Genomic DNA, 15,064 nt, shown 5'->3' with positions numbered 1-15,064 from the left:
TGGCCTCCCCCCGCACCCCGGGGCGGCCGCGGGCGCTCCCTCCCTACCTGTCTCGTCCTCGTCGATGCGCAGAGCCATGGAGATGCACTCGAAGGCCCGCTTGTGGCACGCCCGCACCGTCTCGGGCGCCCCGCCGGGCTCGGGCGCCTCGCCGGCCCCGGCCCTGCTGCCCTTGGCGGCCATGAGGGCGCCGCGGGAGAGGCGCTCGCAGAGCCAGGCGAAGAGCAGCCCGAGCTGGAAGGCGACGAAGCGGAGCAGGGCGAAGGCGGCGAAGAGCGGGTACGAGAAGTAGTACAGGTTCCGCTTGTGCGGGGACGCCGCCGCCGCCGCCCCCGCCGGCGGCACGGGGGGCGCCGGCCCGGGCGGCGAGGAGGGAGAGGCGCCGGCGGTCGGAGGCGCGGAACTGGAGCCGGCTGAGCCCTTCTTCTTCCCTCGGCCGCCCGGAGAATTCATTCACCGCCGTCGCCATAACCCGCTGCCAGGGACTGACAACAACCGGCCATGGCGATGGCGGCGGCGGCGACGCCCCTTTCGGCCGGCCCAGGGGGAGGGACGGAGGGCGGGATGCGTGCGGCCCCGGCCGGGGCGGGGACAGGTGACACCGCCCCTGCCACCCTGGGAGACGTGGGCATGGCACGCACTGCGCCCGGCCTGCCCGCTCCCACGGCCTGAGGGGCGGGCTGTCGTGGGCTGTCAGCGCTGGGCCTGGAAAGCACAGAATCACAGAATCAGTGTGGTCAGAAAAGGCATGTGAGATCATCGGCCTTCGACCGATATAAAACTGGACCGTAGCACTAACTACACATCCGGACGGGTCTTGAACATGATCAGGGACGGTGTCTGTACCACCTCCTCGGGCAGTCCACTCCCTTGTTAAACAACCGTTTCTGTGAAGAAATTCCTCCTAGGAATTTCTTCTACCTGAACCACCGCGGACACAGCCCGGGAAAATGTCCCCTTGTGCTTTCGCTGGTTGCCCGGGAGAAGAGGCCGCCTCCCAGCTGGCTGCATCCTCCTTTCGGGGACTTGCAGGGAGCGCAACCCTACAACGACAGCACCGGCCCGCTCCAGCCCTGGCCGAGGCCGCTCAGTGCCGGCCCAGGGACGCACCGAGAGAACGGGCGATGAATAATTTAACAGGATTTGTCATTCTGACCGGGATGGTGAGCCGCCCCGCAGGCACAATGCAGAGCAGGTTCCTGGCGCCGCTCCCGCCTGGAGTCACTGCTGGTGGCACACAGGCAGAGCCCGGGGAATTCCCTCGCACGGAGAGGCGTGGAGCAGCCAGTCCCCGACGGTGTCCCTGCTCCCGCCGCCCCCGGGAGTGTGCTGCGGTGCTTTGTCTGCTCCGCAGCTCTGTAATGGGAATGACAGGCTGTCTCCTCACATGCAGGGAGCTAATGGGATTCACTATACATTATAGATACATCGCTCTGGAAGAAAGAAAAAATCTTAACTCCGCTCTCCTTACCAAAGTGAACATGCAGTTGTCCAAGCCTTTATCAATTATTTACCCAGCCATAATATTTGTGTTTCACCAAAGAGATAGATCCTCCAGCTCCCTACTCCTTTGGTTATTTCAAACCTTAAAAATGCTTTTGGTACCTTTGGTCTAGCAACGTAGGGGAGGTATCCATACACCAGCACTTCTGTGCCTGCCTCTATATTCACCACTTCAGCGGACGCCTCCCTCTCTGCTGCAACCTTCCCACCTTTGTGGGTGCGTTGTCCGTTGTCTGATCTTCTTCGCTGTTGTTTTGCTTTGCCACACACTCTCTGTTCTACAAATAAAATACTGAGTGATACTAGATTGACAGATCATCTCTCTGCTGCACCCCTGAACTGCACACTGTCGCCCTGATTTGTAAATAACTTATTGTTTTGCATTCTTTTATGGAGGAGGAGAAATTTGATAGACTGTTGGTTTGTCCAGTGTCATTGGTGAGGTGGCACTTTCACCCTCCAATCCACTGTCACTTTTGGAAATCTATAAATGTTGAAGTCAGAAAATAAACTTGCCTTTTTTCACCTTGAGACCAACAATGTGAGCGCGTTGTGTTGTTTCATGTCCTATAGTGACAGCACACAGGAGCTGAGACAGTCCTAAAACTGCAGACAGGTACTTCAGTGCACAAGCAAGCTTCCCCCAATTTATAGCAAGAAAGGGCAGTCGGTGGGGCATGTTAATTAAAAGGATACGCCAAACTAAAAGCACTACTGTCTGCAGTATTTTATTCATTCTTCCAAAACTACTATAAAACTACTGGTTTTTTTTCTTGTTTGTTTATGCCTCATAAAGTTACTTCCATTTGCCCCTGGTAATGTGTATTTATTTTCTTAAATGACAGATTGGAGTGGTTTTCTTTTAATGACAGAACAGTACACAGTATACAGTTTTCTTACTGTATAAAATACAGAATGATATCACATATAAAATAACATACAAACATATAGCAACTATTCATGTCCTAGACCATTATTAGACAAACAGTGAACCTATTAGTGCTGAAAAAACCACAGCGATGTACACCAAGTATTTTTCTTCTGTGTTTTGTAAGAATGATGATGTACTTCTATTATGATAATATTATCGAGTACGTTCCAGCCCACTCATGAGAGAATTTTTTTTTTTTAGTATATGTAACTGTCCTTTAAAAAATCTCTTATTTATTGATATAAAGTTTTAACAGATTTTGTAATACCAAAGAACTTCCAGAAGCTTCTAGCAGTGTTAACACTGTTACTTCACTAACACAACCCCTTACAGACCCAAATTAGCTTCAGCAACGTTATTTTTCGTGAACACCACAGGGACCTCTTCAGACACCAAGCCGTTTGATTTACGAGCGTATTTCTGTACCCAAAACCCCGGGCGGATTTGGAAGCGAACCCCCCCCACGAGTTTTACCCCGACAGGACGCTCGCAGACGAGCACCCAGCAAACCTGTTCCCTGCCCCGCCCCGCCCTCCCCGCCGCCGGGGCTGGGTGGGGCCCGCGCAGGCGCACTGCGCCGGGGGCCGGCCGCGCGACCGCTTCACTGACGTCAAAACAATCCGCGACGGCGGCCGCGGTTGCTGTGGAGTGGCTCCCGGTGTCCCGCCGATCCCGGTGTCCCGCCTTTCCCGGACCGACCGGCGGTGAGAGCCCTGCGGCCGGGCCGCCTCTCCCCCGCGGGGCGCCCGCGGCACGGCCGGGGGCGGCGGCCGCACGTGGCCCGCGGTTGCGGCGCGGCCCCAGCCCGGCCCTGCCCGCGGCGGCTCTTGGGATGCTGTGGCGGGCACGGGAGGGACGGACGGAGGGAAGGAAGGAGGGAAGGCGATGTCTCCGGCGTCCCGGGGGGATGAGTGCTGTATTTTCTAATCCCAGTACTGCTCTCTTCAGCGGACGAAACGCAAAACTTACGGCACTTCTCGGTTTTGCGTTCGGGAGAAACCAGTTCAAGTTTGGCGCAGGGGGAGCACGGAGCAACTCCTTCTGCTTTCTAGTAATTGTGCCTTGGTAACCATTAGTAACCAAGTGATGCAATATCACTTAGCTCACATGGGCTTCATCTCAGCCTGCTGACCAGTTTTTTTATTGCTTTCCTAGATCTTCTTGGACGTCCATCAGACTTCACTTTTCAAATCATGGAGGGAGAACAGATTATGGAGGGACAGCCACAGGTATTACAAGAAATGTTTTATGTGTGTTATGTTACATGCGTAAACGGAGAATTTTAACTTTGCTAACCGTGTGTTACTTTACAGGTTCCGGAAAATCCTCATTCCGAATACGGCCTCACTGAAAACGTAGAGGTAACAAAGATTTTGTTGCAGTGGAAGTCATATTTGTGATTAGGGGAAAGAAGTTGACTCCTGATTCTAACTTCAGAAAATGTAATATTCTCGATGGAGCTAAGCAATACCTGTCCCTGGCGGAAATGGCTGTAAATATATTTTCTGTTGTGCTACTTCCATTGTTCCAAATGGTACTGAAGTAGATAATGAGCCTTTTAATGAGTGTTTTTAAATGAGGTTTTTTTGAAGTCTCTTATGATTATTATCTGTTCTGTCGCTGTCTGTGAGACATACAGATATGTATTATGGCACAAAAAAAGCCATCCACATTAGGCTCAACCTATGGTGAATAGACTGGGAGAATCACTTCCTAACTCTATGGCATTTATTTCCTCTTCTTATTAAAGAAAAGCCTTCAGCCTCCCTTTATTATAAGTTCCTACTCTGTGCTAATCTTTTGCAGAAACTATTTTAAAATATCTTCTGGGACTCATCTCTCTGATAACTGCTTGTCTCTATGTCTCAGCTGCTATGGGTCCTACAGGACCATAACACACTGGTCTTATGCCAGTAGATTCATGTACATTGCACTGAATACATTTGGTTTACTGGCAGTGGGAGGGTATCACTTTTCAACTACAGTTAATGGTGTTAGGTCATTCAGCACTTTTTGATCAAAAAATACCTAGAAGCATTTTGCATATGTTTTCTTTAAACATCTATACTTGATGTTTTTTTAAAGATCTATACATTAGTAAAGCACAGTCACAAAGTATTTGACTTTAGCAGAGTCCCCTTTGTCTGGCTTCCCCTGAATTCCTTGTGCTCTTACCATTTTGTGTTAGAAGCACATGTATACAGGAGCCATCTGACTGAGACTCTCACTGGTAGTCACTCCTGTCTTAGTGATGTAGAGTTCAAATCAGTGAATTTGTACTGAAATTAAAAAAAAAGGCAGAAATAAAAATTACTGGGATTGGATGTCTTCTCTTGTAAAAAACTTACAACTTCTAAACATTGTCTCCCCAAAACATAGTAATTTAACAAAAGGTTCCTCTGGATTAGGTTTTTGTGCAAGGAAAAATATGCACTTAATATTCTTAAAAGATGTAAAGAAATTATTGCCATCAAACTGCAAAGATGAGTACTTTGCACACACACTTCAAAGTAGATGTGGCTGCTATTACCAATGTTCATTCACATTTTTTTTTCTTTACTTCAGAGGATAGTAGAAAATGAGAAACTAAATGCCGAGAAAACATCAAAGCAGAAGGTGGATCTTCAGTCATTACCCACACGTGCCTACTTGGATCAGACAGTTGTACCTATCTTGCTACAGGGACTTGCTGTTCTTGCAAAAGAGAGGTAAGATGCTTCTGTGTTCCTTCTGCTCCTAGGAAAATGCAGGTCTCAAACTCGGGCAGTGCAGCACCTTTCAGGCCTCGCACACCGAATATGGCTTTGTTCTTTGTAAGGTCCTCATAACAGGTTTATGAATCCATGAATTGCTGTGATTGACCGTGCAGGGTGGGTTCCTCACGTAGGCACACATGGCATGACAGGAGTTATTTATTGAATTCATCATCTCCCAATAAGGTACGCTGCTGTGAAAGTTTTAGCGGGAAAAATGGGAGAGGTTTTGTTACTAATTTTATCACGTAATTCACCTTAGAGAAGCAAAGCAAGACAGTGTTCTAGTTTTGCAGATTTTTGTTGTGTGGAATTATAAACAGTTCTGCTTGACATTTAAGAGATGGAAAGACAAATCAGGCGTGACATGCATCTTTGTCAGAGATTAAGATACTTTCTAAAGGGTGTGGCTGAGCCTGCACTGTAAACACAGTCTGTTTCTGTAAGAATCTTTATTCAGAGGATAAAGAAGCAGACTGATGGTTTATGCTCTGAATAAAGATTATGCTGTTGAGGTGCCTCAGTGTAGAAAGGTATCCTTCAATAACAGCAAACAGGTGTTCATCTTAACAAAACTAATTTCTAGCCTTTTGGTGTATCCTCACTAGTGGCGAGTCGTACTGTGTGAACCATCTCTCAAATTGTAATCATACAATCAAAAGCTGATATAGATTACCATAATTGCATCATGGCACCTACAGTCAGAAAAACCATGAACAGTGTATGAACTTCAGAAGGAGTTGGGAATTTAAACTGCAGTGTACAGACAGCTAATTAAGCAAAATTAGGCACCTAGGAAGGTCCACCCATATGCACACCTGAGGGATGTGCAGATCCTCAGCTCACATCTGTGGGAGTTCTGCTGCAGACTCAATGTAAAACACAGCCCAAGGTTAATACTCCACCCTTACACTCTGAATACCTGTGTGACATGCAAACTTTTCTCTCCCTTCTCTTTCCTTTCCCTTTCTCTTTCCCTTCCATTTGCCTTGCCTTGTGTTGCCTTTTTTCTATCTTCTTTATGGGGGCTCATCACAGAAGTGAAATTGGATCATTGATAGGAGGGGTTGTGGAACATACAGGTAGTATGAACCTACCAGGGCAAACTGTCTGTTCAGCTGAGCATAATAAATAAACCCTCAGGAGTGAGAAAGCTGAACTATCAGCTCTGCTGTATAATCTACTGCTTAAAATTGAACAGGAAAATAACTAGTGGATGCTAAGTTCTTTTTCAAAGGAATATAGACATGTTCAGGGAACAGCCTAGTACATCTGATGAGCATGCCTGGAATTCAGTAGAAATTACCATCCAGGATAGTGAGCATATGGATAAGTTACATGTTTGGGAGGAGGTCAAGACAGTTTTTGTTAGGTCTTTTAAGTGTCTTGGAGTTTATTGAAGGAGTCAGCAAGCATATGTAAAGAGGAATACAGATGATGCAGTCTGTCTGTTTAAATTTCCAAAAAGTTTTTCACATAGTTATTCACTAACAACTTTTAAAGAGAGTTGGTTGCCGTTGGGATTAAAGGAAACACTTTTATATGGATGAGGAACTGATGGGAAGATATGAGATAGAGAGTAAAAGTAAATGTTGAATTTTCACGGTGAAACGCGCTCAACACTAGAATAATGGAAAAGATCACTTATAACAATTTGAAGAAGTGGCTGACAAAAGTTATTAATGAGACTGAGTTTTCCAGAATAGATTAGGGAGTTTTGAGTATCAGTTTCTGTTTGTTTTTTAAGTTGATAAATTGTAAATAATTGCACAGGAACTTCATAAAACTGAAGACTGCTGTGAAAAATTTAAGGTGATAGAAAGTGACATTGAATCCAAATAAACATAAAATTGTGGACCTCAGAGGGTAGTGAAAAACACTACTGACAAAATGTTAGATTCTGAGCTGAAAATTACCCGTGTGGAAAAATGTTGTTAAACTGTTACGTGTATATGTCAATGCACTGCTTTAATCAAAAATAAATTCTGAATGGTAGGACTTAGAAATTGAAGGGGTAAAACCAACTTAAAGGGGTAAAAAACAAGTGTAATGTCACTATTTAAATTTGTGATGTTCTTGTATTTTTAATATTATGTATAATTCCCCTGTATTCTGGTAGAATGTGAAAAAGTGAGAGTGACAAGGTGGTCATAAGTATGGAATGCTGTCTCTATATGGAATGACTGAATAGATGATATCTAGAAAAGAGGCTTCTGTGGACAAACATATTAGGAGCCTGTTAAATCACAACAGCACAGAGATGATGGATTGGGATGGACTGTTTATTATCTCTTCTGATACAGTAATCAAATTAAATGAAGCAGGTAGCAAATTCATGATGAACAAAGGGCTGATCCTTCGCAGGTCACGTAATTAAGCTATTTTTTTGCTTTCAGTTGAGGACATTAACATTTTATTTGTGCTCAGGAGGCAACTGGTCAAAACTGTAGAGGAATCCACCCCGGACTATTAAGGGGGCTAGCACAGGAATTGGTACAAGCTTGGATGCCAAAAGGATGGTCCCGAGAAGTATCTCTGCATATTTTTGTTGTTGTTTTTGTGCTCTTTATAGGCATATTTGCTCACTGCCAGACCTTTGGTTTGACCTGCTGTGGAATAAGTATGTCATTTATTTTGTGGACAGAATCCAGATTAGCAGGATTCACATGGTATAGCTGGAGGAGTTCTTTTTAAAAAACCTACAGACTAAGGCCAGTGATCAAAAGTGTTTATTATTGACTACTTGCAGTTTACAGCACTTCTCAAACTTGAAGATTTGTTGTGTTTGTTTCAGTTGCCAGAAACCATGAAAATTCCTCTTAATACACTAAGCTACACAATAACCACTTGGAAAAAAAAGAAAGAAAAAAAAAGCAGAGATTCAGTTTTACTTTAAATAGCATGAGTTACAGAAAGAGGCAAATGTATGTCAAAGCCAATGATGTATGTACAGTATTTATGCTTACAGACTGTTGTTTTAGGTATGTAAGTATGTAACTGTTTTAGCAATTTTGTAACATTGAACCCACAGTAAGAACCCCTTTTTAAAAACTTTCTCATTGGACATAAATTGGGAATTTACAGAGTCACTCTAGGTAGTTGGTCATCCCTAAATCAATGCTTGGAAGTGTTTGGGAGGAGCTATGTTGCTTTTAAGGGAAACTGATTGGTCCTTCAGCTACTTAATTTCATATAATGACAAATAATTGCTTTTGATTTACTTTTTTTCTTTGCAGACCGCCCAATCCCATTGAATTTCTAGCAGCATATCTTTTAAAAAACAAGTCACAATTTGAGGACCGAAATTAACTCCATAAAAATGAGGACAGTTTGGCTGCTAGACTGAAATGCTCATTTGCCGCAATTTGTTTTCTGCTGTAAAAATCCTTTAGCCACATTGTTGTCTTTCTTAACTGCACAATTTGCTTTATCTTTTGAGTTTATTTAATAAAGAACACTTTACATTTAATTGTTCTCTTGTTTTAAACTAGCTATTAAAAGACTTTGAAAATAAAGTACTGAAACTACTGGATGAAAGTCTGAATAATTCCATCATAGGGCTGATAATCTATATAACTTAATTGGGTTTTATATAGCGCCCTCCAGTGCTACATGCCTAAACAGAAAGCTAACAAATGCAGAACAATTAAATTTTATTATGTCGAGAGAAGAGAACTTGCTCCAGAACACCAGGAAATGGGTTTAGTTAAAACAAACAATGAGATCCAGCAGCTGAACCGATCACCTACAGACAGCAGCTGGTGTCTCGCATAGTGACATTAATGAGGTGTGCTGTTCAGCATTTGTCATTGATCTCCTAGGATTCAGTGTGCTGGATTCAGCTGAAACTCAGAATGAATTTGGAAGTGACATATAAGAGTTCTGTAATTCAGGTCTCTGTACAGCTACCCTTAGTTGAATTGTCTAAAAACTTGCAGGGACTGAGGTCTTGCTGTTAGTCTTAGTAGGAAGATTTCACTATTTTACATACATCTTAGTATCTTAAAACAGAAACATTGCATTAGTACAGTCTAAGAGCAGTAGGAGTGGGGAACAAAAATTGAAAGAAGCCTGCAAACCCCAAATCAAGTGTAAAAGCTGTCTTTTGGAAAATGTACCAAAATTTGGAAGGAGATTACTAATTCTACTGCATTGTGGTGAACACAGTCTCCATCAAAGAGTGACACTGAAATGACACTGAAAGGATTTTAACAAGAGTGTTTTGACTTTATGGAATGACTAATAACATTTAAGTGAGGACAAGGAAACACCATAAGGACTTGGTACTGCTATTTTTATTGCTAAAATGGCATTTCAACGTTTCATAAGAAACAACTTTGCAAGACTATAAAAACTGTTAAATGCAAAGGGAATCTATTCTGCTCCCCAGCTTCTCTGTGGAGAATTTGTGTAAGACCAAATGGAAAAAAGCAGTTTCACATTTAGTCCTCCCCAGACAGAGCAATTTTCTTAGATTTTTGTACCTGAATTCAGAATACAATCAGATTTCTTACCTGACAGTAACCTGTCAAGCAGCTGCACAAAACTTGAAACACTCTGGCTTTCTGCACAGTTCTTGCATCAACCTGGAATCTCAAAGCATCAGTCCCAGTACTAAGGGAAGCTCTCTCTGCCAGCAGTGTGCCATCCATTCAGCTGCTGATTTCACTGGTACATGGCATCATCTGCTATTATTTTCCCATCTAGGCTAGCGATTTATTTCAAGAGGATGAAAAAGCCATGTTCACACAGTGATGGTGTTAGAAGATTTACTATGACAGCTTTTCATCGGCAGCTTCTTCAAAGAAATAAATTGTAATGTGATTAGCAGCAGTGAACTTAGCACTCTAAAAATTAAATCTTAGTGATTCCTGTGAAGGTATGACAAGTCAATAAGATAAACAACCATTTTCCTTTATTTGTTAAATTGGCTTCACCCATTGGCTTCACCAGATCTTCTGCATAGAAGATACTCTGTAACAGGAAAAAGTAGCAAGTTAATACCTGTATTATCTAGTTCTCAGTTACAAAAGTAATGATAAAGTCTAAATTTTAAAAGCATTTACTTGTTTTGAACTCTTCACTACAAAACAATGAAAATTCTGTGAAGAGACTTGACAGATGCTTGCTATCCCAATTTAATCTAGAAAGTGGTACTGTTTTTCAACAGGAAATAACAGTTCTGAAAGCTTCAAGACAAATTGTATTTAATTTTGAAATACAAACACGTTTAGAGTAAAAACTTGAAGAAGTACTTAAAAATGGCAGCTTTAGATGTATGACAGGCCACTGCTAAGTAGCTGAAAGCCATTGTATCTTTTTTTTAAAATTGTTTTTTTAGTGTTCACTACCCCAGGTAACTGAGTATATGCTCCAAATGGCAGTAAAAATGAGTAGAAAATAAAATTGAATACCTAGTCTACTTGACAACATGCCTTTCAAGGTTACTATTTTAGATCTCCAAAATCCAGAAGTTACTATTCAGTAACTGTGAAAGAATTATATATGTGTCATATGTAGTATTTTGAAGTGTGCCTTTTTAACTGCTTCTACTGAGAACATTGTCGTTTGTCATTTGGAAGGGAACAATGACAGAAGAAAGGATTTCCCACTAAAAGCAATTCTGATCAAAGGATTCTACATCCTTCTATTCTGAAGCCTGTTACCACCTAAAATTACAGTTTGACTTGCCAAATCCTTTTTTTTTTTTTCTTTTTTTTTTTTTTTTTTTTTTTTGCTCCTCTGATTTATCAAGGACTTACTCCAAAATCAGTACATGTCTATGAGCAATCCATTTTATTTTCTGAGGCACTGTCACCATTGTAAAAGCAGTCTGATCAAAGGAACTTTTCTCTCCCCATCAGACTTTCTAGAAATAAAAGACCAACTTTCAAACAAATGAAAAATCTGAAAAATTCTGAAAGATACAAGCAGCTGAAACCTGTAGGTTGGAAAAGAAACATGAGAAAAATTCCTATGCCTACCACGCTTCATGGAGTGGAGGTTTTGATATATTCTTATCATTGTACTAATTACATAACAAATTATTCTTAGCCAAGCCTTAGCTTGTGTTCCCTATGCCTTTTCATAGTCAAGATTCATTTTAAGAGTGACTACATAGCCTAGATCACAGAAACACAGAATGCCAGCTGTTATAGAAAGAGGCATTTTACCATGATGAAAAGTGTATCAGCACTGTTTCTGCCAATGTTCCCATTCAAATACAGTTTTAAGCAAGGACTTCAAATGTAAATGTACCATGAATGATTATGGGGCAGTTTACATCAGTGCTAGTGCAACACTGACTAGGAATGTGTCATATTCCTACTCCAAATGTGCTTTTAGCTCTCTTCTAGAAGTTTGCTTTGCAATTGTGTGTAACAGACCCATTTTCCAAGAGAAGCTTAAATTGATAAAAGACAGAGGGGTGATTGAGAAGTATTTACAAGATGGGTAATTACCCAGTGATATTATCTCAGATGCTCTTATGTTGCACAGGAAGTGGAGATATTTCCCTTGTAAGGACTGTGAAGCTGGGGGTGAGGCGGGGGTGTCTGCTTTTAACAGTAGAAGGAAGGACTGGTAGGAACAGCAGGTTCCTCAGATGCAGAACAACAGTTTGTAAATAGAAAAACCTAAAGTAACAGTGAACAGCTTCCTGAGAAGGGAGGGGACAGGAAGCGGGCATTGTGAAAAACACCATAGGAGAGAACCTCGTGCAAGAGGACAATGAGAGCAAAACCAAGAAAGCAACAGACTATGACAGCTGGGACAGCTGAAAACCTCCCATTCCAGCTGGTCACAGGGTGTTACTGAAGGAAAACCCTGCATGCTAAGGACACTTGTCAGTGCCTTCACCCTTTTCTTCCAGGTAAGGAAGAAACCGCCAACAGACACACGTGCAACAGAGATCTGTGTTTTGAGGGTGTGCAAACCTTGGGGATTGTCCAAGCATTGTATCAGAGAAAAATGACTGGAATAACAGCTTGGAACTGTTAAGAGCTCCTGTTACTGTTCCCCATACAAACAGTGCTTAGAAGAATTGTAGATGAAACAGGAACATCTCCCAACCAAACCCATGCTTCACATTATCCCACTGAAAGCTCAGCCTAGTTTCTCAGTTTTTGGCTAGAACATTTCTATACTTTGTGTCCTGAGCACCAGGAAACCCAGCACTGCCATCGGTGGGGTGCACACTTCCCTGTGGAAGGGGACCTACAAGGATCAAGTCCAACTCCTGGCCCTGCACAGGACACCCAAGACTCACACCATGTGCCTGACAGCATTTTCCAAACACTTCTTGAAGAGCTGACTGCTTTTGTGTTTCTGCCTCTTCCATTTACAGGTGGTGCTGAGGGAGCACATCACCAGCCCTTACACAAAGAGTTGATGATCAGGAGAGGACAGTTACCAACAGGAGCCCACAAATCACTGCTCAATGGTATTAGGACCACTTAGGGTACAAATTAATATCCAAATGTCACCCTTAGCAGTGGAACTGGCAGAAGTTCCTTTTGTAGTGTTATGGCTGACAAGCTTTGTCAGGAGCAAGCAAAAACTGGAGGACATTCTTTATCTTCCATGGGCTCTGGACTGATAGTGCCAATTGATAACAGAGAAGGGCAGAGAATCACCTGGCTGTCACAGTGGTTGTGGCACATACCACAATTTAAGGATTAGCAAAAACAAAGCCTGTGCTTTCTGTGACCTGGTAACACTGAGCTGTAGAGTGCCTCTGCATCTACATGGATGTGGTGTTCATGTTACACCTAGTAAAACCTTCATCCTAATCTAGGAGAGGTAACTCTACATACAAGAAAGGGTAATGAGGAAACCAAGGGAGAAGGAAGCTTAAAAAAGCATAAGGAGAAAACGAATCCAATCTGTTATATAGCAACAACAAGAAAAAATACATTTAAGGAATTTTAAAAGACAAGCTGAAGAGGAAAAAAACCACTACTAAAGAAAGGTAGTACATCCAGAAGAAAATACTTGTAAAATGTTTTTACTTACTAAACCATCTGGATTACTACTCAGAAATTCTTATATTTTAATTTAATTGAAAGGAAAAGGCTTAGAGAAGATGAGAGCTTTTTCCCCTAAGTGATAGAAAATAATACCAGATAATTAAAAATTATGTTTTATAATAAAATGTTCCTCCTAGCAGCCTCTTCTAACTGTTGGTGATGGACCGTGGGACAATGGTTTACCAATAACTTGAATATACCCTGATGCGACCCATTTTTAAAGTATATAATCACAACATGTATTTTTCTCCATGCGGTAAAATTTATCCTCTGCTGCATTTGTTAACTTTATTGAAGGATTAGTTTATTGAAGGATCACTCCTGAAACTAGTCTTACTACTGAAGTTTATGTAAACAATTTGAGAGGTACAAATGGGTATCACAAGTACCAATACAGTTTTATGTTAAAAGTCAGGTAGGGTACTTCTTCCAGTCCAGGTAGCAGTTATAATCTGCATTAATCTTTTTGAAGCCACTGTTTGTAAAATAACAATAGAATACTGTAAGGATATGTGGAGTAGTGAAGGCTTCATAAACCACTGCACATTTGCTGGGATAATCAGAGCCCATTTCCTCATGGCTACCTATTAGAAATATTAGGAATTGGAGACCCCAGTCCTTACTGACCCTCAGCTGCACTGGCAAGGCAGTGTCATGGGCGCAGAGGAGGATCCTCACTGATATAATGCCTTTGTCCCTCCACTTCCTTTGTTTTACTGTAAAAAAATCAAAACCAAAGCAAAACCAAGCAAACAAAACCAAAACAATCCCCCAAACATCCGTATTTTGCACGCATTTATAACCGCCTGGAGGACTTTTCGAAGAATTAGATGACAAAGAGGGAGGAGGAGAACGTGTTTCCTAACCTGGCCCACACGTGCTCCACCTCACAAAGGCCCAGTCTGCCTTCAAGGCCTTAATGGCTACAGCCCCTCATCTCTCCTGTTGTGGTTGAATCCCTCACGTCAGCGGCTCAAATTGCTTTTTCCCTTCCCCCTTCTGTACCGGCCCTTCTCCCCTTTTCAGTTCTGCCTCGTTAGCTATTTTGAGCCACGCTTGATGTCTCCATGGCAGCAGCCCATTCACCAGATAATAAAAAAATAAAAATTAAAGGGGTGGGGAAGTATTAAGCTGAGAAGAACCGGAGACTTCCACACAGCTATACTCCCACGGCCCTCGCTCCGTGCCACGCTGCCACGGGCGTCACGGCACGGGCAGGGAGGCGTAGGGAAGGATCCTAGTTCGAAAACACGGAGGCCCAGCGCAGCAAAATCCATGCTTCCCAAAGATGCCTTTGGGAAACGGTGCTCCGTCCCTCGAGCCCTCAGCATCCCAGCTGCTCCAGGCGGCCGTGCCGAGCTCGGGCGGCGGCGGGGGCAGCGGACAGCGGGTCGCTCCCGCTGCTCCGCCCGAGGGTCTCCCGGCCCCCCCGCCCCGCTCCCCTCACCTGACCCGCGCCCGGAATCTGCCCCGCCACCACGGAGACACGGCCCGGCCAATCAGCGCGCACGGCACCCATCACCACGGCAACGAGCCGGCCAATCCGCGGCGGACTCTCCCGCCTGGCCCCGCCCCCTACCCCTTCCCCCGCGGGGAGGTGCAACACTTGTCAAAGGAGTGGGCGGGGCCGGCGGAGGGCGAGCGGCCAATCACGGTGAGGCTTTTGCTTTGGTGCCCAATGGGGGCGCGGCGCCCTCGCGGTCCTTAGTCCACGGGAGCCGAGTGGGGCCAAACCCAGCTGCGGCCGCGGCCTCCTTCTCTCCGCGCCCCCCCCCACCCGCCGGCGCGGAGTTGGCGGCGGCGGCTTCGAGCTCTATCCCCGCGTCCCCCCCCCGCGACCCCGCCCGGCC

At 43.9% G+C, this 15,064-nt stretch overlaps 2 protein-coding genes and 1 long non-coding RNA gene across 6 annotated transcripts in view; 1 reads left to right on the top strand and 2 right to left on the bottom strand.

Moving 5' to 3' along the window:
• The window catches only part of SPAST (spastin), a 34,118-nt gene extending 33,573 nt beyond the window's left edge, over positions 1 to 545 (bottom strand). For 2 of the 4 annotated variants that reach the window (XM_059841491.1, XM_059841493.1), the window contains exon 1: positions 48 to 545. In XM_059841491.1, coding sequence (XP_059697474.1) covers positions 48 to 453 — 406 coding nt within the window. In that variant the 5' untranslated portion in view covers positions 454 to 545. The remainder of the gene's footprint in view (positions 1 to 47) is intronic. The other 2 variants (XM_059841489.1, XM_059841490.1) reach the window with 1 other exon arrangement.
• Positions 546 to 3,005: 2,460 nt separating this feature from the next.
• On the top strand, positions 3,006 to 8,656 carry DPY30 (dpy-30 histone methyltransferase complex regulatory subunit). Its single transcript, XM_059841488.1, has 5 exons — positions 3,006 to 3,138; positions 3,590 to 3,663; positions 3,748 to 3,795; positions 5,000 to 5,142; positions 8,424 to 8,656. Exons 2-5 carry the CDS (start codon positions 3,628 to 3,630, stop codon positions 8,494 to 8,496), a joined length of 300 nt encoding a protein of 99 aa, XP_059697471.1. The 5' UTR covers positions 3,006 to 3,138; positions 3,590 to 3,627; the 3' UTR covers positions 8,497 to 8,656.
• LOC132324887 (uncharacterized) lies at positions 8,040 to 15,032 on the bottom strand. Its single transcript, XR_009485759.1, has 2 exons — positions 14,662 to 15,032; positions 8,040 to 13,920 (listed from the first exon to the last, which is right to left on the bottom strand). It is a non-coding gene; the product is annotated as an uncharacterized LOC132324887 (long non-coding RNA).
• Positions 15,033 to 15,064: the final 32 nt, after the last annotated feature.

This window comes from Haemorhous mexicanus, chromosome 3 (genome assembly GCF_027477595.1).
Source record: "Haemorhous mexicanus isolate bHaeMex1 chromosome 3, bHaeMex1.pri, whole genome shotgun sequence".
Classification (NCBI taxonomy): domain Eukaryota; kingdom Metazoa; phylum Chordata; class Aves; order Passeriformes; family Fringillidae; genus Haemorhous; species Haemorhous mexicanus.
This window is presented reverse-complemented; position numbering and strand designations above follow the sequence as displayed.